Source organism: Anopheles funestus, chromosome X (genome assembly GCF_943734845.2).
Source record: "Anopheles funestus chromosome X, idAnoFuneDA-416_04, whole genome shotgun sequence".
Taxonomy (NCBI): Eukaryota; Metazoa; Arthropoda; class Insecta; order Diptera; family Culicidae; genus Anopheles; species Anopheles funestus.
In genome coordinates this window covers 950,047-970,891 of record NC_064597.1, presented here as the reverse complement: position 1 = coordinate 970,891, position 20,845 = coordinate 950,047, and the positions used below count along the sequence as shown (strand labels likewise).

Below are 20,845 nucleotides of genomic sequence, written 5' to 3'. Positions count from 1 at the left end.
TTTCCGTTCCAGTTCTGCTACGATGCTTAAATGGGGTTTTTGGAGTGTCATGTAAGTTGACATTTTCAGTGTTCAATTTTATGGCTTTACTTTGCTTTGTTGAGTTTCGTTTTCAGAAAGATGTTTATAACTTATCGCACAATTCACTTCTAATTTTAGGATGCGCTATAAATAACTAAGAGAAGTTGTAATAATCATCCCAACAGCTAAAAATCAGCAACAACAATCCGTTTATTATTTCCTGATCAATCAACAATTGGCGTCGAGAAATAACTGAAGGACTAGGAGCGTCAAAGCTTTACCCATGACCCTTGTTTTGAGCGCCTCAAACACGTTATGTCGAGATGAGGATGATTGTTTGGATGGTGAGAACTTGTACATCACCTTCTCTCCTCATTCAATGTCAAAAGCTGCTGGCACAAAAGATCAAGCTCAAAAAAACACAAGCAGAGGAGCGTATTAGGCGCACACGGTTGCATTGCGATTCGATATCAGGACGACTGGAATGCTGTTATCTCACCGATCGTACACGGTCATGATGTGCACGCTGTGAGCGATCTTTGTATTGCATCTCTTATTGCAGCTGTACGACTGTGTTTGACCTTTTGTAATAGTCCAGGACTCATACCCGTAGAGAAATACTGCGATATTTCGTGCATTTCGTGTGTTGCTGAAGTTTTCTGGATCGCGGGAGGTTATGGAAGCCCTTAGTGGCCCTTAGTCGACTTGCTTCAGGCAATCGACATCTTGATCGACTCTCTCATCTTGCACTGCACCCCGTCCATAGTAGGCTTCAACAGCTTCCCTGGGAATCTAGGGATCTAGTGCTCTCGGCACTTCTGGAGGATCTGTCGTAGAGTAAAGATTTGGTCGATGGTCGATGTTACTCCAAGAAATCTGTGGCAAGGTGCGCAAGTCTGAAAGTCGACTTTATTTTTCCCGTAAGCAGGATATTCAGTCATACGTTTACAGGGTACAATCCAGATGGGATTTGATACCTGGTCGAAATAACAATATTTAAAGCTATTTAAAAGCATGCGTGAATTGTTATGATTATTCCAGTCCCGTGCTTAAAGATCCAATTATTACTAATTGGATATCAATTTTACTTTACCTTCAAAACTGGCTTCATTGTAAACTGGCACTGGAACCTCAAGAAGGGATAAATAATACAAAATCATAAAAATCATAAAAAAATCGGAGCAGAGGTGTTAACTACTGCAAAACTCACGCTGATGTTGACCGGAACGGTATTGCACCAATTGCACGTACATAAATGTGCATTACGTGGACGGATCGTAAAAATACCTCTCAATAATATCTCTCCACTCATCCTGGTCACCGCTATACTAACCCCTGTATCCTTGCTTACGGTGGTTTCGATCGCAAAAAAACGCTCATTCCACTGCACATTATTGCGTAGGGGCAAAGAAATAATAATGTTACATGACCGGGACTGACAAAAGTCACAAAGCCAAAAAAAAAAGAATAAAACACAAATAAGAAATCGCATGGAAAAAAAACAACGGGTGATATACAGCAAAAGCGTACAAAATTGCATCTCGCGTACGTCGCGTACTGGTGGAGAAGGCAACCTACATTTCGTAATTGAAGCAATCGTTTCCAATAAACGGCCGATATCCTAAGCGAATTGTGGTGTGCGCGAGGAGAACGGAGTAAGGAGAGTTATTCCGTTTGATTTTTTTTTCTTAAGCATCAACCCCCTTCGCCGGCCGCTCTGTTCCTTGTTTTCTTCTTCTAGCTGGGTATGATTCGGCTAGCCTTTGACATGCCTACGCTCGCGGGATGCCCGATTCCGAGACCCGTACGCAGTGCGTATACCTTGGAAAGAAACCAAGAGTGATAGAGTGGGATAGCATGTCTGTGTGTGTGTGTGTGTGTGTGTGTGGTAAAGGGAGGGCGGTTCCGATCCATGGTCGGCTGAAGGTGGCCGGAATCCTGTCGATCAACTTTCTACACGCACGATCCGGCGCGAAACGTTTGCTGGGGCCCCTCCACGCTGGAGTGCATAATTTGGGGAAGGTTGGACACATGCATACGACCTGCTCTGATGGTGGTCACTGACGGTCGTACGGTACGTAAGGGGTCAAAAAGTCGCGAATACTTTTTACCCACCCCGCCGATCTCCCGTGCGCTAAACAATTGGTACGTGTGAGGGAACGATAGGAACGTTTCGAGACTTGAATGAGTTTCAAAGGGCAGTACAAGATGGCGAGGCCAAAAATGACATGATCTGCTCAAAATTGTGGAGAGAACAAAAACAAAAACTAGAGGCCACCCGTTGCGCGCCAGAATCGAACCCGAAAGAAATAAAGACAAAGCTATAAATGGCAAGCTGACGTCGGTGAGGGAATGAACAAAGTCACACAGGCCACCGACATCGGCGTGACCCGTTTAAACCGTTTCCAAAACAACGCATAGCGTACCCGGTTACCGCCCTCCAAAAAAAGCTGTTGTCAGATCCTTTCGGCAATAACCGGTGGAGCGCTAAATGAGCGACGACAAACGGATACCCCAACGTCAAATGTGCCAACAACTAGGGAGCGTTCGTGAGAAATGAACCAAAAGCTGAAGTTTGACAGACGCTGGGAAGTTGGTTGTTTTTTCGCGCTGGAAGTGTATCAAGGACGTTTCGTGCATCGTAATGGCAAGCGCGCCTAAAGGTAGGATCGCTGTGCGCACAAGATCCTGCCGAGATGGGAATCGTTCACAAGGGAAAACCAACAAAAAAAAAAGGAAAAGAGGACAAGGTTTAGGTGACCTTCTGCAGCAGTAGCCGTACGGGCAAAAGAAGGAACCATTGGCTGGAACGTCGAGGACAAGCTGAAGGTACAAGGTAAAGGTAAAGGTGTGGTACTCCACCGGCGCTGACTCACACACAGACAAGACCGTCTGAAAAAGGCGTCCTTTCGCGAGATGACCGCCAGCACGTACGAAGGTGAAATCAAAAGCCTATGAAACCTACGGCGTGCGTGATACGATCAGCACCATCTTGATCCTCTATCTAATGGTAACGCTCTTGCATTACCCACGGCCAACTCCACAACACCCTATCTCCCTTTCTCTTTCCACGGTGGTGCTGGGCCGTCTGGTGGTTGGGTGGTTTTTTGAGCATAATTTAGGTTAACACCGTGATTTGTGCGTTCGAAGGGTATCCTTCGCAGAATGTGAAGGCAGGTGGGTGGCTTTACCACCAGCAGTAGCAGCAGAGAACGTTAATCGTTGTCTTGTTTGAATGCAATCGGCTAGCACGCGAACGGCAGGGTAATGTCCAAATTCGCATTTTCAATCAAGGTTTATCGACGCTAGGACGCCAGAGACCTGAAGAGATAGCCATTGGAAAGATTAGCTTGATGTTTATGAACACACAACGCTTTGAATGAAATGGGATTTTAAGAATTCAAATGGAACTAGTTTTATAATTGGAGGTAGAGTACACATATATACAAAATTATTATCTCTTTTCATCACGAACTGACATGAAGTACTGAGGTCCCTAAGATATTGTTTATATATCATCATCTCCATTGTTGTTTTTCCAAGACATTCAATTTGGTCCAAATTCTTCAACTCTGTGAACTATTTCAGACATTTTTTGTGAGACTTCGAGTGCCTTGAAGTAGTCCTCTTCCATATTAGGTTCTCTTTCGATAGAAGTCGCCTCAGGAAATTCAATAAAGTTCAGAACTTTTTGCTGGAACTATTCCTTTCGATTTCTCATTTAGTTCAAGTTAAATCTCGTCTTTCATTCAAATACCTTAAGCCATTTCGTGTATGTCACCGCTTTGGAGGAATGGTTACGGTCTATTCAATCCATATCGAATACATCATCAGCCGATTAACGAGAAGTGTCAAGCGTCGAACTGCAACGAAATGGAGCTTAGCGACCAATAATGCCCGAAACTTCACGATGAAAGCGATGCGTAACGATGCCTTCCACCATGGGAACTAACGACCAGGGTCCAACACCTTGGTGGAGCAGTGCTTTCCCTTTTTCTTTCCACTCCTTGCGCAGAACGTCGAAGTCCTCTTGTTCGTGTGAACAGTTAGACCACAGTGTCCCAAAATTTTCTGGCACACCTGCGCTTACCTGCTGCGAGCGAACGGCAGGTTCCAACGAGTTGAATGCACAAAGTCTCTCTCCGTTCTCCCTCCGCCGCTACCTTTTTCCCTGCATTCCATTTACACCAACATAACTGGCTTGAGATTTAAACGATCCAAACGGTTGGGTGCTAATTTTGTTTGAAATTAAAAGCTCCCTTAAGGTAGAACTCGTGGTTAGGCGAAGGGCAAGCGAAGAGGGGAAAACCAATCGATCGAACTGGCTGTTCAAATGACGGCGAAAAGGTCGCCACCTCCGGGCATCTAACATCGCTCTAATTGCGGTTCGATCGGGTTGTGAGTGCGCGCGCGCGCGCACGCTCGCTCACCCGCGGACACCCGAGCGAAAGGCAGGTGAGAATTTTAATGAAATAAATTCATGAATGACTTTGATTCGACCGAATACAAATAACAGCAGCAGAAAGGAAGAAAAAAAAATCACACACACACGCTCGATCGAACGTTCAATCGTGTTGTCTTGGGCCATCCCCCCAATACCGCTTGAAAGATTTTGTCAGCCCTGTGGTGGGTTTTTTGTGCGTTTTGGTACGATCCGAAGGTGCAGAGAGACAAGTTTCGGCGCGGTAGGATGCCTCGTCTATATCGCTTGTTCCTCAACCTCCACTAACCAGGTCGCACAGAATCCATAGTGATGACTTGGAATGTGAATAGACCATAAGGCAAAACCGCGGATAGACGGACAGAAAGAGAATGAGCCAGCTATAATAAGATCATGAAATAGAACCAACCGAAGCAAAACCGAAACCCGATAGTGAATGGTTTTAGCCGGGTTTTTTTTTTTGCATGGTGTCTCTGTCACTCACGCCTCACTTCGACACCTCGTGCCTCGTTTGCTTCTTGGTTGCCGCTGGACCAATGACCTCTAGCTGTACTTTCGTAGCAACCCTTCAGCACAAGCTAAGAAGTCACCACTCGGACAACACCCCTTAACGGGGGGTGTGGGCACGCGGTGTTCTAGCTTGCTTGGAAGTGGTGTTGAGACCCGAATTACGCTCTCTTACGTAATGTACGCCCGCGGGAATGACACGACGCGTGTGTTCCATCGCCACGCGGACGCAGCGCACGTACAGAAACGCGTATGTAATTCCTAGCCGCTCGAATGCACACTTAAAATACTATCAATAAAATATTGTCTTATGGCGATTGCTATCGGGGAATGAGGAGGTGTACAAAGTTTTTGCTAAAATCGAAACATCTGACACGTCCACAAATAGTGCGACACAATGTGAAAGGGGAGCTTTCGATACGACCTTTAACCATAGCACTTTATCCCCGTGACACCTGGATCGCGCCAAGTTCTCGGGCTGCTGCTGCTGTGAATGGTAGATTTACTTTCTCGCCTTCCCCAAACCCTTGGCAACAAATGCTCCAGGTGCTCCGGTGGATGCTTGGGAAAATGTGATTACTTTCGTTTCGAAACATAACAGAGAGCAGTGATGGTGTACGGATAATTGGAAGATTGAAAGATACTCTGACACCGTACAATAAAAGCTGGAGCAGCAGAGGAATTGGGATATTTGGAGCTTTTATTATTTGAAGAAACTTTTCCTTTTTCACCCAACTGAAAGTTTTGAGAACCTTTTCAAAGTATCTGGATGTATAAACACAGTCGAACGAACCAAAAGAAAACAAATAACTAAAGAAGATGGAATTCCACACTGTAGCCATAGCGTCGACAAGTCTCGGGTCCCGACATTGATCATGGTGGGAGAGAACTGACGAGAGCTTCTACCGTTACAAAAACGATGCAGCATCCAGCAGTGAACGGCTCAATAGAATAATAATTGGATTTTTATCACCCTACACTACAGTGCGTAACATAACTTTATGGTCGCTCGATTTTTTTTAAGACAAATATTTTTTTCTTGAGGAGAATAAAAAACATCAATATTTTTCTTCTGTTCGATAACTATTTTGTATAGTAAAATGAATCGTGGGTTTTCTTTGTATTATTAATTTACAATTATTTTTTTAAATTCGATCCAAATAGCTATGATTCATATAGTAATCCATATAGTATATATAACTGTAATAGAAATGTTGTTTGCCATTTTGATTGCAAAAAGAAATTCAAAAATCATTTCCAAAAACCAAGTGTTACCGTTAAAGTTTAATTGATTCAAGAGGAAAAAATTGAAATGCAGCTAAAAAGGAATAGGAAGTGTGATAAAATGGTAATAGTTTGGGGCAACAGTGTAGCATCAGTCCATTACTATCAGGTACACAAGTACGGGTTAACGATGGTAAGCGAAGCTCAAACACCAAGCAGCTATTCCCCGCAATCAGCAAAACGGTACGGCGAAAGTGGTTCTGGTTACATCAGTTTCTTTTAGCCAGTGTCCCTCTCTCCCTTCTCTATCTCTTCCCCTGCAATAAACTGACCCTCGCTCGGTGTGAAGAGGATGATTTGTATTCATTTGCCGTAACAAAACTCGCCTTCATTTTTTACACCGGTGAAACCGCTGGATGCTTCGCGGAAAATGTGTGTCCTTTTCTAATTTCATTTTTTATTACCGGTGCGCGGTAGCATTGAGTACGAACGGGTAACTAGTTGTGGATGTTGGTACAGCAAAAAAGCGAAAGTGGAAATGTTTCACCCGTAAGAAGAATACATTTTTGAGTGTTATTTGAAGAGCCAACCAGTTGCGGAAGTGAGAGAACGTTGGGAGGCAAACATTTTTCGCACCTTAAATCACACATCATGTTTAAATGCGTTCCAGTTAGCAGCGTTTAATTAGTAAAAATTCGTGCATAAAGCAATATCATTGCACGTGGTATCTCCAGAAACACGCAAAATCGCGGTAAGAATCTTTCCTTTTAGCGAGCGCCACCGCCAATACGCAGCAGCGTGTAGCGAGATAACGAAAGACTTCAAGCGACGAACCCCCCGGTCTGTTCACTGTACGGTGGCAACACGGGTCGGGGTGTTCCGATTGCAGATCTGGCACCCCGGGAGCTGTGCACCGTCGAGGTAACCTTCTTATATCACCGCAAGCACCCTTCCCTTTGACCTCTATCCCCCCCCCCCCCTTCTGCAACCCTTTCATTCACCTTTAGACCGCCAGAGCGAGAGAACCAGAAGAGAAAGAATCGAAGAAAGGGGTATCGGAATCGGAACGGAAAAGTGCCCTCAGCTACAGATTTGTATACTAACGCGCGTGTGTGTGTGTGTGTGTGCGCAAAAGAGAAAGGGAGAAGTTTTCTTTTATCTCTCTGGGCGACTCCTCTTTTCGGGAGTTCGCGTGCGACACGCGGGACAAAAGTCATCCGAACGGACAGGTTTATGTAGTTATTTCTCTGTATGTATGTGTGGCTGAGTGTAGTTTTTGGGCTCCTTTGAACCCAGCAGCTATCCTCCAAAACACATTCACCTCCCCCCCCCTCTCCCTTTCTCCCCCTCTCCACCACCCTTGTCCTCCAGCCCTTCCTTACCATCATACCATTTCGCGCACCATCTCCCTTCTCCAATAATGGAGAAGAAGAAGCAAAAAAACAAAAACAAACAGCAACAACATCAACTCCCCATAGCCGGAGCCACGAACCGCGAGCCTTACGTGCCGTGTCGAATTCGTGCGGTGCGCTCAGTTCTAGTTGAACCGTTCGCGGTAACGGGTGTGTCTTGTATTTTCCGCAGTTGCAAACCATTTCCACCGTAGTGTATTATGCGTGCGAGTTAGTTGTGGAGCGTTTTTTCTGTAGCGAGCCTTATCGCGTAGGTTAATTTTCGAATAACTATATTGGATTGTTTAAGGATTTGCTATTGCACCGGTGCTCGGAGCGCTTAACACGTAACGGCACCTGCTTAGTGTGTTTGATCATATATTTTTTTTCTTACGATGTTTCTTTTTCTCCATTCCCTTCATTATTATCATTCTCTTCAAAACTAGGCAGTCCTAAAAAAACAAAGAATCTAAATTTGTTGATGAGAGCGTGTGCTGCGTGTAGTGTGTACCATTGTCCCGTTTTGCTTCAAGCAAATCATCCATCATCAAAGTGCATCGATTAGTGTTGCGCCGTGCGAACAAGAACGAAACTTCCGTAAGGTTGTGATACGTACAGTGGGCAGGCAGCGTGCAAGCCTTCTTCGCTGTGTTGGAGTTGAAACGGTCATAACCAGTCAACCAGACTACTGTGCGCAATCAACTAACTCCTAGCAGTTCGTCACACACCAACAATGATCAGGTAAGGCACCGAACCAGTGCGATACTAGGTACCCGGGATCCTTTCACTCACCTCAAAGTAGTCCGGTCGAGTAGAAGCTAGAAGGCTGCTGGGATGAATACTTTCCAGTGGGAGAAGGTAAAGGGTAGATAAACGTTATGGAAACAAACAGAATGGTTTTTGGCTGGGTGGTTGATTAGCTGCGAGATTGCGGTGTAAACGTTTGAAGGAGCTGGCATCTAGTTCTTGGGTCACGATTAAGTTGCCCCTTAGGAGGCAATCGTGGTTGCCCGTAGTCTCAAGCACGGGTTGCAAACAAACCCCTACGCTACTATTTCCTTTCCAATTCTTTACTCTGCTCCGTTGGCATGCCAAGAAGCGGTGTGATAAACGAAGAAGAGGCAATCAAAGGTATACACATGCACGGGAACGAGCTGTTCGCCACACTTCAAAAGAACGCTCCGAACAAAAAAAATACGTACGATCAAGCGACGAACCGCCAGTTCGGTTGTTGGAAGGATGCGGTGAAGGTTTTTCGAAAGTGACAGTGAAGTACACACACACACACAATATCTGGCATCGGAGCAACACCTGTACCTGGTGATGGGCAGCGGTACGCCGAAAGAAGAACTTATTCCCCGCACGAGGTCACCGTCTCATACCTTCCTGTAGTCAACCCTGCAGACCTCCTCGCCGGTGGGGGTCGGCAATCGGTTTTTCAAGTAGGCCACACGCTCGCACACACCGTGCACCCCTGTTTCTGCACCATTTTCTGCACCCACAGTTTCACGATCTAGAAACAAAGCTTGAGAAGAGACGACAAAAAAAAGTAGGAGTGAATGGGAAATACGAAAAACCCCATAGTGTCTATTCCTGTGTTGCTGTATCGTGCGCCAACGGTACGGATTCGTGCCGTTGATGAGTTGTTGATGCGCGGTGGAAATGGAACGTGTCATCGCTTCGCGATCTTTATAGTGCGCGCGCGCGCTTCAGCAATGGCTTCGTCAAAGACCCATTTTAAAGAGGTGCTTTACGATGGCACGATGAAGCTTAGATAGGTTTTGGGGAATGTGATGGAGTAGATCCACATACTAGAGGGTCTTCTGGCTGTGTCTAACACATCACAGTGTGGCCTTCCAGCGCTGCACATATAACTTTGCAAAGAAGGAATCATCTGTCAGCACCGCCGACAGTCAAGAAGGATTGTTCCGAGGCTAAAACACGCTGAAAATGACCATTGCGCAATGATGTCTGACACAATGACCTGTTGCGAGAGGCGAAAGGGTTCGATTGCAGGCAAGTTGGTGTGCTCTTTTTTTTAAATCCACATGACGATGAAGCGGAATTTCGGCTGTACTGAGAGATGATTGCTGTAAACGTTTTTTATTTCGTCTTATGTCGTCCCTCTGACGTGACGACCCTCTTCCTCTCCTAGTTATTTAAATAACAACTCAAAACAGCACGATCCAAAGCAAAGTTGTGTCAAACATAGTAAGTGATAACGATATAATCAATAAACCAACAGGAGAAGTAGCACAACCAAATACTAAATCTCGGACGTAGTTCCTGCCCCAAACTCTGAGGTGCTAAGGTGATGAAGAAAAAACCCCTCAAAAGTTTTTTTCCTTACTAAGAACCATTTCCCATTCTCCCTCGCGTCAATACTACCCTGTGTCGTATGCAGATGATGGTTGATTCTAAATACGCTTCGATAATATTGATGATGCTAATCTTCTCCCATCCACGGAAAGAAGGTCACGCCACTTCCGTGACAAGCGGTTTCGTTGTGTGTTCTTTTGTACGCATCCCACCTGCCTCACCAGTTGCCACATGGGGTGTGATCCCGGCATATTGTCCCGCTGGTACGCCGCTTCTCTTATTTCACTGCGGGAAAGTCAGAAGCGCTCTAACGGTTGTTCGGTTGTTGATACTGAGCAACCGATTCTTTGACAGGTGGTGGCATTTTATGTTTATCGTGCACTCTTTCACTCGCTTTCTTTCTTTCCCTCGCTCTCTATGTCTCTCTATTGCTGCCTACATTCCGGCTTGATTTTCTTTCTAGTTTCTTTATTTACTTATGTATTTTCTCCCAGGCTTTCTCCCTTGCCCTTTTTCCATTGCCTAACCGCCTGCTGCTTCTATCTTCTTTTTTTCTCATCCTCTGCAAGATCTACACACTAACGCATGTGTCACCTGTGGCGCACGGTGTGTCGTATGTGATCGTAGATATTCACCTCACTCGCTCACTGTCAGTGACCTGGCCACGATCAGCATACATAAACACATGTGCTTGACAACGTCACCAAACAGCGCTAGCATTCCCCACAGATACACGAAGAAACAAGTTGTTGTTTTTTTACGTCAGATGCATCATCCTCTTCGTCATGGTATACGCAACCATTTTCGCCCATTTTCATGTCATTAACCCCAATATTTGGGGCTCTTAGTTCTGGTCGTGTGTTGCTTTTTTTTCTTATCGTACCGCTGCTATTTGATTCCCAATACCGTTCCGCTTCTAACTGATCGTCGAGTACCGATCAGGGTGGCTTTGAAGCGAGAAGAGCACGTTAGAGCTTTAAGACTCGGCGCGAAAAAGTAGGTCTGCTCGGTGGGACTCCCCGGGAGAAAATGACACCAATGCCAAAGACTAATGTTTCCGCCAGTGCTCATGCTAACCGGTTAGGAATTGATAAGCTAAGCTGATGGTCAGGAATGTAGATTTCTTCAATATTGGCCAGAACATCCTTTTATCTAAGATTTCGTATGTTCCATCTTAAGATCCTCATCCATAACAGGATTAATAGTGTATTGCGTTAGCCAACAGAGGGCGATATAGACTTTTGGGAGTTCTACTAGATCTAGTCCAACGACTTTCAACAATCCTTTTTGAAAGATATCTTTAAAGGCCTACCTTGGATATTATATCTTCTTCAATATTGCCTAGACGTCTCTAATTCCTAAGATGATGTGTACTGGTACTAGAGGAACTAATCAGTAATAGAGTTCTTTGTGAGTAAACATTATTGATACATTTCGTACAGTGCTCTTAATATAACAAACCTTGTGTCGGATGGGCTTTCGGAAGATTTGATATCAAGGACGCGACCGTCCGCACGAATGCAATGACTACTGTACGAAAGGTGAATAGTTGTTCACCCGCAACAGCAGTCAAAACTGGTGTACCGAAACGAAAGACATTGTGCGATTCACACCACTGAAATAAAATGCTTTGTACATCACTCTCTCACCTCACCTAGCTGCAAATCTCCTCCAACCTTCCGTTCGGTGCATCAGCTGCTACAATTAAGACGCGACGGTACCGCCATCTTTCTTTTGCCAGTACCGCCAAGGTTGAGGTGCCGCACGTTTGGTGTTTGCTCCATAAAATTAGCATTTAATGCTGCCCAATCGCTACCCCTTGCCGGGGGATGCATGTCGTAAATTAAAACCAGAGAGTAAAAAAAAAATACACCAACACCCTCACCCATCGCGATCAGCAATTCCGCTACAATTCGTACGCCCCCGGCATCTTCCCAGCAGAAGATGGACCATCGCTTTTATGGAGCCACCCGTTTTTCCCATTTGCTTTTGTATGCGAGGCTAACTTTCGGCCTGATGTGACCCCTCCCCTTCCCCGGATTCGCATTGCTCGCATTGAAGGCGCTTATTTATTGTCTCAAAATGGTGGGGCGTGGAGAGAAAGGACGGCGGGAATGTAGCATTAAAATTTAGTTTGAGTACTTTCCGTGCAAATGGCACCCGAAATGAAGACGAGCTGGGTGTATGTGTGTGTTCATTTTTTTAAACATCTTTAAGACACATTGTAGTTAACTTTTTTTGAACAAAGAAACACTTCCATTAATTATGAGCAATCGAGGGCGGTAGAGTATTGCAATAGCGCAAAACGCCATTCACCAGGGAGGGATTTTTGATTGCGCGATTCGATTCCAATAAAATAACAACAACAAAATGCCAAAATCATTGTGCTAAAATGAAGCGAAAAAAAAATGAATAAAATCAACCAACCAAAAAACCAACCCCCCCCAAAAAGCAACCGAACCGACAGAGGGCGCACTTGAATGTTTTGTGCTTTAAAGTGAAACGATCACGTCTTGAAATTTCGCTTCCTGAGCCAGTGGTGGTGCGGTGCGTAAAGGGGATCGTACAGGAGATGAAGTGATGTAACTCATCTAATACACATGAGACATACCCATTGGGGGTATTGGGACGTGTTTGCGAGCAAAATTACGAATCGAATTAACAATGTATACCCATGCCCTGCCATTCCACAGTAAGCAGCCATGATGTATCTTTCCTTTCTTGAGTTATCCAGTTGTATTAAAGCATCACCACCATTATTGGCTCTCAAACGTGTCGTTGTTGTTGAATTGAGTATTAGTGATACACAATAACAAAAACACAACACGATAATAATAAAAGCTATTGTTGTTTTCTTTTTTTTCTATTAGTTTGATGACGCATTCCACCATTTTCGAATGCGTCTCCATGTTGTAAATTTAAGTCACTCAACTGTATATATTGCTCAAAACGGGAAGTTTTGTTTTGCGTTGCAAGCGCCTGGTAGTATGCAAAATCTAATCAAAATTTGCTCCTTTGTGACGTAAAGACGTATTAGCCAGTTTGAATAGTTTTTAGACTTATTTTTATCAAAGAACTTTATAGTACATCCTTGCTAAGGGAATTTAGTGTCGTATACTTTAGTGTATTAAATTTACTGCACTAAAGTACACTATTGTGAAGATATTCTACATTATTGAATAGATCTTCGTCCCAGTGTCTAACCTTCGTGTCACACCTTTCCACACTTGAGTTTGAAATCAATCATCATACTAAGGCAATGTGTTTAAAAATACACTTCAAAGCGAACGACAAAATATGTCAACATGCGCTTCCGATTGCATACATTCCGGCCATTCCGGTAAGCTTAAGCCGATTTGCTGTCATCTGTCCTGAACTGGTTTCCCGTCCGAAGGCACGATTAACCATCGGTACACACCCTACGGTAAAGCCGAGCGTGCCCAATTTCACGGTCGATGTCGTTGCCCTTTTGCGGATCCCGACCGCCCGGTCTGTCTCGTTGCTGTGGTCTTGCGATCGGATATGTCGCGGCTGGAGGCGTTGGATATGCTTTCGAAACGTTACGGCCGACCTCGAAAAACTCCAGTTGGACTGGATTCCCATTTTCGGACCGACCGGATTTCGTACGTTCCTGGGCGGGTTGGATCGGGTCACACTTTTTTTCCCTTTCACCCGTATCGTCCGGGTGTCTGTTCGGACGCGTATCACGCGTTGTTGCAGCTGCAGCTACCGGGTGAAGGGCCGCTAGCGAGTGTATGTGTTGGGGAATGCTCGGAATGACTCCGGAACCTCCAACCAGGTTTTGCACGGTTCGCTGCACCGTACAACCCGGCAATGGGATGGGATGAAATGCTTTTACTTTCCGTCCAGAGCTATCTGGTTTCAGATCGGGTTTCCCTTCACTCTGCTTCAGCAACATACTCCACGCCGCACACGTCTCGCCCAATTTGTGCAACTTTGGCGGTGAGTGAAAAACAAACGTTTGGGTTTATTTGATTTCTTCGAGTAATCTTTACCCATCTTTACTATCGTGTTACTATCTTTACTATTTCTCTTATGCACCGACGAAAGTTCAAGATAACGGATACAGAGGGGGAGAATACTACAACTACTTGCAATCGTAAATAAATTCCCTTGCAATAGCTCGTACTAAAACGGTCATCGGACTCCCACCCGACTCATCCTTCAGTAACGTTCGTCGCGTGTCACATTCGAAACTCGTTGTGCGCTCTTCTGTTTCTTAACCATTTTTGGGATGTACTGGCCACAACTTCCGGACCACGGGGGGGGGGGGGGGAATTGGCGAGTGCAGTTGGATGCAGTTTTTGCCACCCGGTTTGCATTTACTCGCCCCAAGTAGAAAGTACTGCGAAAATGTCGGTATGTAGTTGTGGCTGTGTGTTACTCCGAAAGGTGAATGTACCGCCCACTTATGGCGAAGAACGTCCGGAGGCGCATAAAGGGCGTGGGTCACAAGTCCGCTCGAGTCGAGCGCTGTTTAGCGGCTATGGTGTTATATATATATAAATATACAAATATATTCACTGCAAATGCAAATTGCGTTGGCAACAACGCTGGTTCGGCAACGATTATCGGCGAACACGAACGTCTTACGTAATGTTTGCTTCAGATTCAGAGCCACCGCGTGGATCATATTACGGTTCAGGTTCTCCGGTCTTATCCGAAGCTGAAGTCTAAAAAGGTAGACAGACTTCTGTTTTGCAGACAGGACAAATAAAAGAAGAAGAAAACACAGGCAAGAAGAAAAATGGAACTTTAACGTAACCTGCAACGTCATGCTTGTTCTCTCGATCGTCTTACAGTGAAAAGAAAAAAAAGAAAAAAAAGCACGCACAGGCACCATTTTGTGATTAGAGTGGGCAGGATCCTACTACGCTACTAGCTGACGCAATGGCAGTCCAATAACCCTACCCGAAAGCTATCTGGGTTAACGTGATGCGAATCGAATCCCTTTCGGATTGCCTATTGCAGAAGAATGCCTTTTGCCTAACAATCGTACCACCGTATTGGTGACATGGTACCTTGCGGTGGCTTTTGTTACGACGCAACCCGCCATCGGTGTGCAAAACCTGTGCACCTGTGCTACTACTCATCGATCCGTACGGTTTTGTCAACATCGATATTGTAGGGCTTGACCTGATTGTGCGAGCTCTCTCTCCCGCTCTCTCTCTCTTTCTCACTCTCTCTCTCTATTCACATTGGCATATGTGATGCAGCCACAGATTGCAAACTCTTCTGCTTGAAGAAACACAAGAAGCCGTTCATTTGTGATGCTGTTCATTATGTGTGCTTGTTGATTTTTTCCCTCTCCGCGCACCTCCGCTTGGCCAGTGTTGCCAACTTGCACAATCGGCATTTGTCGAACGGGTTAACCGGCGTACTGACACACTGGTACTGGGTTGTGCTGGTAAAAGAATGCACCGCATAAACGCAGCTCCGAAACAGAAACGGCACGCATTTGTAACCAAGAACAAGGCTTGTACAAGGCGATCATGTTGACTCTGGGGAGAGAAACAAAAGCGAAGCAAAAAGAAAAGATATATACACCTCCGACAGGACGGGACAAGGTTTTACACATCCCTTTTGCATTGCCTTTATAGCTTGCCGTTTCGTACCCGCTCCCCACCCGCTGCTAAGCTTCTTGACAGGCCGGAAGGCCCTTACGGTCAGTTTAATGGGCGCTCCAGATACGCAATGCGTGTGCCACAGCCGCACACGTACGAATACGGCCAGTCGAACCCGCTCAGCATGCACGAGCCCAAACATTAACGAAAGTGAAAGTACACAGTACGTTGGCTCCAGTGGGTCGTTGCGTATGTATGTGTGCGGTTTTTTTTATTTCTTGTTTTACTAGCTGGAGATCTCATTACGTCTACCTAGTGTTGTTTCTGTCTCGTTCGCCTATCCGACCTCTCTCTCTCTCCCTCTTGTCGCTTGGGAATATTTTTTGCATGTCGCTTCCCTTGAGCCAGCTTGTTTAGCACAGGCCAGCTACGGCATGCATTCGTTTCGGTGTAATACTCCGACCGGTAGGTATAACGGGGTTGGGACGAATCAGACGGGACAGAACACACCCGCCGCACCAAAGGTTTGTCCTGAATTGGGACTCACAGCCGCCCCAAGGGCAACAATTGATTGGGGTGGATTCAATAAAATGGAATAAACTAAACCAGCCTAGGCATTGCCACGTGACGGTGACTTAAAGGTGGCTGCACAAAGTAGGGCGCGCGAAACGTATAACTTTTCGAAACTTCTCCTTTTTGGGGGATTTTATTAAGCTCACTAGGACATATGTTTACTTCGCAACGTTAATAATAAAATACCTAGCTGCTAGCTGGAGGAGACCCGTGGAGAGATTAGATTCGATCCACGACCTTCGCTGTATTCGACCTGGACACTCGAGCGCAAGACTAACTGGACCGTCTCTCACATTCGTGACATTGTTGCGCACTATAAATGGCAAGGTCCTTGGAAGCAGTTATTATGAAGCAGAGAATAAAAAAGAAACACGAACCGGTACATTGGTTTCTCAACCGTTCGGGTTATGCAAAAGCAAAACGGTGTTGAAGACAATTGGATCACCATCATTAAGAATATGTTGTCACGTTCGATATGCGTTTGTAGCAGGAGATTAATGTTGATCGGGATATGGGATAGATAGGCGATGTCTGTGGCGATATAATTAAACCGGTTTGAACACGCTTTCCCGCAGGTTACTGGCAATAGCTGCGGCTATTGCAATCGGTGGCATCGATGGGCAGTTTCTGTCCTTCGATCAACACGCAACCGAGTGCGCACTGTACGTGAACGGGCCCGGCAAATCGTCCGCCTTTGACTACAACCTTAATCTGTTCCGTGGTACAATGTAAGTATCGGGAAGGTTGGCTAATGGCGAACGCAATACCTTATCCCGGGCTATCATATCCTACCCCCCATACAGTGCACCGCTGCATGCTGACCCGACCACCTGTATTACGTACGATGCCATCAACCAGGCGTACCTGGATGCCCGGAAGCGGATCCGCGTATCGCAACCGAAGGGTGACTGGAAGACGGAGGATATTGCCACCGTCGGTGAGCTGCTGCTCGACATCTCGATTCAGCTCGCAAGAACGTAAGTACTGCGTACACGTGCTATTGTTCCATCGATACCATCCTGTCGCTTTCCTTCCCTAGGTATGGTTTGTCGTACGAAGAGATCGAGAAGGGTCTCCCTTCGATCGACACCTCGAAAACACTGATCCGGGAAGTGTGTCCAGCGTTCCTGTCCGGTGTGGAGTGCCGCCCGGGCAAGTACCGCCGTGTGGATGGGCTGTGCAACAACCTGAAGCATCCGACGTGGGGTGCGGCGATGACACCGTTCCAGCGCTTGATCGGTCCACTGTACTCGGACGGTATAAATGCACCGCGCATTTCGATCACCGGTCACGACCTGCCACTATCCCGTGTCGTTTCCCGCACGATCCATCCGGACGAGGGTTACCATGACCATGCCGGTACGGTGTTCGTTATCGCATGGGGACAGTTTATGGATCACGATTTTACGCTGACCGCTACACCGCTCGATCCGATTAACCGCAACGATCCGGAGGAATGCTGCAAGCGTCCGCCCCATCTGAAGCACCCGTACTGTAATGAGATCCGCGTCCCGGACGATGACTACTTCTACCGGCTGTTTAACGTCAAGTGTATCGATTTCGTGCGCGGTTTCCCATCGCCCCGTGCCGGCTGCCGGCTCGGATCACGCCAACAGTTCAACACGCTCACCTCCGTGATCGATGGCAACACGATCTACGGTGTGAACGAGAAGTTTACGCGCAAACTCCGCACCGGCTACAATGGGCTGCTGCGCATGAACCCGGTGTTTGCCGAGTACGGGCTGAAGGATCTGCTGCCACTGAAGCTGGACATTCCGGATGAGGGTTGTACGCGGCCGAACAAGAGCATGTTCTGCTTCGAGGCGGGTGAGATCCGCGTTAACGAGCAGCTGGTACTGACGTGCATGCACACGCTGTTGGCCCGCGAGCACAACCGTGTTGCGACCGAGCTCGGCAAGATTAACCCACACTGGGACGATGAGACGCTGTTCCAGGAGGCGCGTCGTATCAACATTGCCATCATCCAGCATATCACGTACAACGAGTTCCTGCCGATACTGCTCGGCAAGGAGGTGATGGAGAAGTTTGGTTTGCTCACACAGAAGGAAGGCTACTGGGATGGGTATGACGAGAACGTAAATCCGGCGATTATCGATTCCTTCGCGTCGGCTGCGTTCCGGTTCGGACATTCGCTGCTGCCGACTGCCGTAGAGCGTTGGTCTAAGGCTCACAAGTTTATCGCTTCCAAGCGTTTGTCGGATCTGATACGCCGACCGTACGATCTTTACCGTGCCGGTGTGTACGACGAATATCTGATGGGGCTGATGAACCAGGTAGCACAGGCGATGGATGACTCGATCACGCAGGAAGTTACGAACCATCTGTTCAAGAAGGAGGGTGCCCGTTTCGGTATGGATCTGGTGTCGTTCAATATGCAGCGTGGTCGCGAGTTCGGTGTGCCCGGATACATGGAGTTCCGCAAGTTCTGCGGACTGCCAGCGTCGGACAACTTCGAGGAGCTGTTCGGTTCCATGCCTAATGAAACTGTACGGCGGTACGAGAGTATCTTCGAGTAAGTAAACGTCGATTCCACTCCTTGCTAAACGGGATCCTAGTGTCCGTTGTGAATCCTTATGCGATGTGTGTTTAATTTGCCTGGTTGGGTTTTTTTTACAGCCATCCAGCTGATGTGGATCTATGGTCCGGTGGTGTATCCGAACGTTCGCTGCCTGGTTCGATGTTGGGACCGACCTTTGCATGCATCATAGCCACTCAGTTCAGCTACGTGCGACGCGGCGATCGGTTCTGGTACGAGCTGCCAAACCAGCCGTCCTCCTTTACACCGGAACAGCTGCAGGAGATCCGTAAGGCGAAACTTGCCCGTTTGATCTGCGACAATACTGACCTGATCGATACCGTGCAGATCTACCCGATGGTGCTGCCCGATCACGAAATGTAAGAATTGTGCATAGGGCGTACCAATTGTTCTTTTATAAAATTTCACCTTTTTGATTTGTTTTGCTTAACAGTAACCCCCGAGTGCCATGCAAGAGTGGAATTCTTCCATCGATCGATCTGTCCAAGTGGGCCGACTATGGTCACGAGACTCATTCGCCTCATCAATATGTAAGTGATGTGGCTTAAGCCAACTATCGCTATGCTAGTACTAATCTCAAGTCATATTTTCCATTTTTAAAGCAATTCCTGAACGACATACCGGAGACGATTGGATTCAAGTAGTGGAGCCAAATGTTGGTCACCTACCCCTCACCCAATGTACGCTGAGATTCTAGATGTATCATTCCACTTATCGTAGCCTTGGTCCTGCCTTGGACCAGGACAAGCTGATTGGTTATACCAGGTGGACGAAACGTCACGCCCACCTTTGCATTTAACCATCACTTCCCCTTGTTCTTCCTCTCTTACGCCCTTCTCCATTTCCCACTGTCTCATTGTATTATACACATTTCAAGTTGGAATTCAAATCGCCCTTAACATTGTTACAATTACGAGCAGTGTCTGCGCAGAAGCTGCTCCAGAACGCATTTAGCCGAGGTACACCTCGACAGACACACCTAGACAATAGTGGCCATTAGCGAGCGAAGTGGTTGCAGTGTGCGCCGAACACATCCGGAGCTCTAGAACACGCATCGTACATAAATCTCGTTGAATCTAACAGCTATTCTGAACACTTATGTTCTTCTGAAAGCCATCTTCTTGCGGTAAACATACAAGAATTTCTCCTCACGATAGAAGAGTGCCGGCAATATTTGTAACAAAAAAAAAAACAAGAAAAACTAAACCCTGCACAATAGGAACCACGTGTTCGATTCAGTTCCCTGGATTGATGCGCTGCAGAACGGCCGGCCTGCCAAGAGAGTCCGGCAGTGGACTTACCACGTTGCGCAACTGTGCCCCTTCCTCTTCTGCTACGCCACAGACGTTCTTCACCTTAAGAGAATTTATATATAAATACGTTTATTCCGTTTTCCCGCATTTTGTTTTATTTTATTTTTATTTTATTATTTAGAACGGCCCTTGTTTTTGTGTAATATTTATGTAAATAATAAATTGTTCGATCAAATCGGTTCTGTGTGAGTGTTATATTTTTAATTTAAATTTTTACATTTTCTCAAACAGGGTAAGGAACTTGGTTCCTCGAATAACTTCTGGCTCAGACATCTGAGGGCATGGCCGTCCAAGAAGAAAATGTAGCCATTGGTGCCATCTATCGACCACAGGTTAAAGATTGGCGATCCGTTGGATACCGACCGAGTTATAGGCAAAATTTGGTGCAAAAATGAGGAAAATTTTCATTTTTTTTTTGAAATTTTTTATTTTTTTATTATTTTTCACTCTTTTTTTTATTTCAAGCATTATTAGAGTGAAAAGAAACTCATTGCAACCCATTGGGATTAAAATAAAACAATTTAATTTTTTTTGCAAAATTTCCCAAAAAAATCGTAAGGGGTAAGCCTTATGAAATTTTCGAGTGGAAAATTTTTTGAAATTTTTTTCTGATTTTTTATTCTTTTTTTAATTTAAAGCATAATTTGAGTGAAAAGAAACTTATTGCAACAAATTGCCATCAAAATATATCACATTTAAAAATTTTGCTGAATTGCAGAAAAACTGAGGAAAATTTTACATTTTGTCAAACAGGGTATGGAACTTGGTTGCTCGAATAACTTCTGGCACAGACATCTGAGGGCATGGTCGTCCAAGAAGAAAATGTAGCCATTGGTGCCATCTATCGACCACAGGTTAAAGATTGGCGATCCGTTGGATGCCGACCGAGTTATAGGCAAAATTTGGTGCAAAAA

The 20,845-nt window shown here is 45.9% G+C and overlaps 1 protein-coding gene across 2 annotated transcripts; it reads left to right on the top strand.

The window, feature by feature from the left end:
- Nucleotides 1–7,708: 7,708 nt before the first annotated feature.
- On the top strand, nucleotides 7,709–20,111 carry LOC125765579 (peroxidase). Of its 2 annotated transcripts, none has more exons than XM_049430887.1 (8): nucleotides 7,709–7,855; nucleotides 8,035–8,325; nucleotides 16,637–16,789; nucleotides 16,865–17,038; nucleotides 17,101–18,594; nucleotides 18,699–18,977; nucleotides 19,052–19,148; nucleotides 19,221–20,111. In XM_049430887.1, exons 2-8 carry the CDS (start codon nucleotides 8,318–8,320, stop codon nucleotides 19,260–19,262), a joined length of 2,247 nt encoding a protein of 748 aa, XP_049286844.1. In that variant the 5' UTR covers nucleotides 7,709–7,855; nucleotides 8,035–8,317; the 3' UTR covers nucleotides 19,263–20,111. The 2 variants fall into 2 exon arrangements, with proteins under 2 accessions (XP_049286844.1, XP_049286853.1); XM_049430896.1 differs by having other exon boundaries at nucleotides 8,031–8,325.
- The last annotated feature ends 734 nt before the right edge of the window (nucleotides 20,112–20,845 follow it).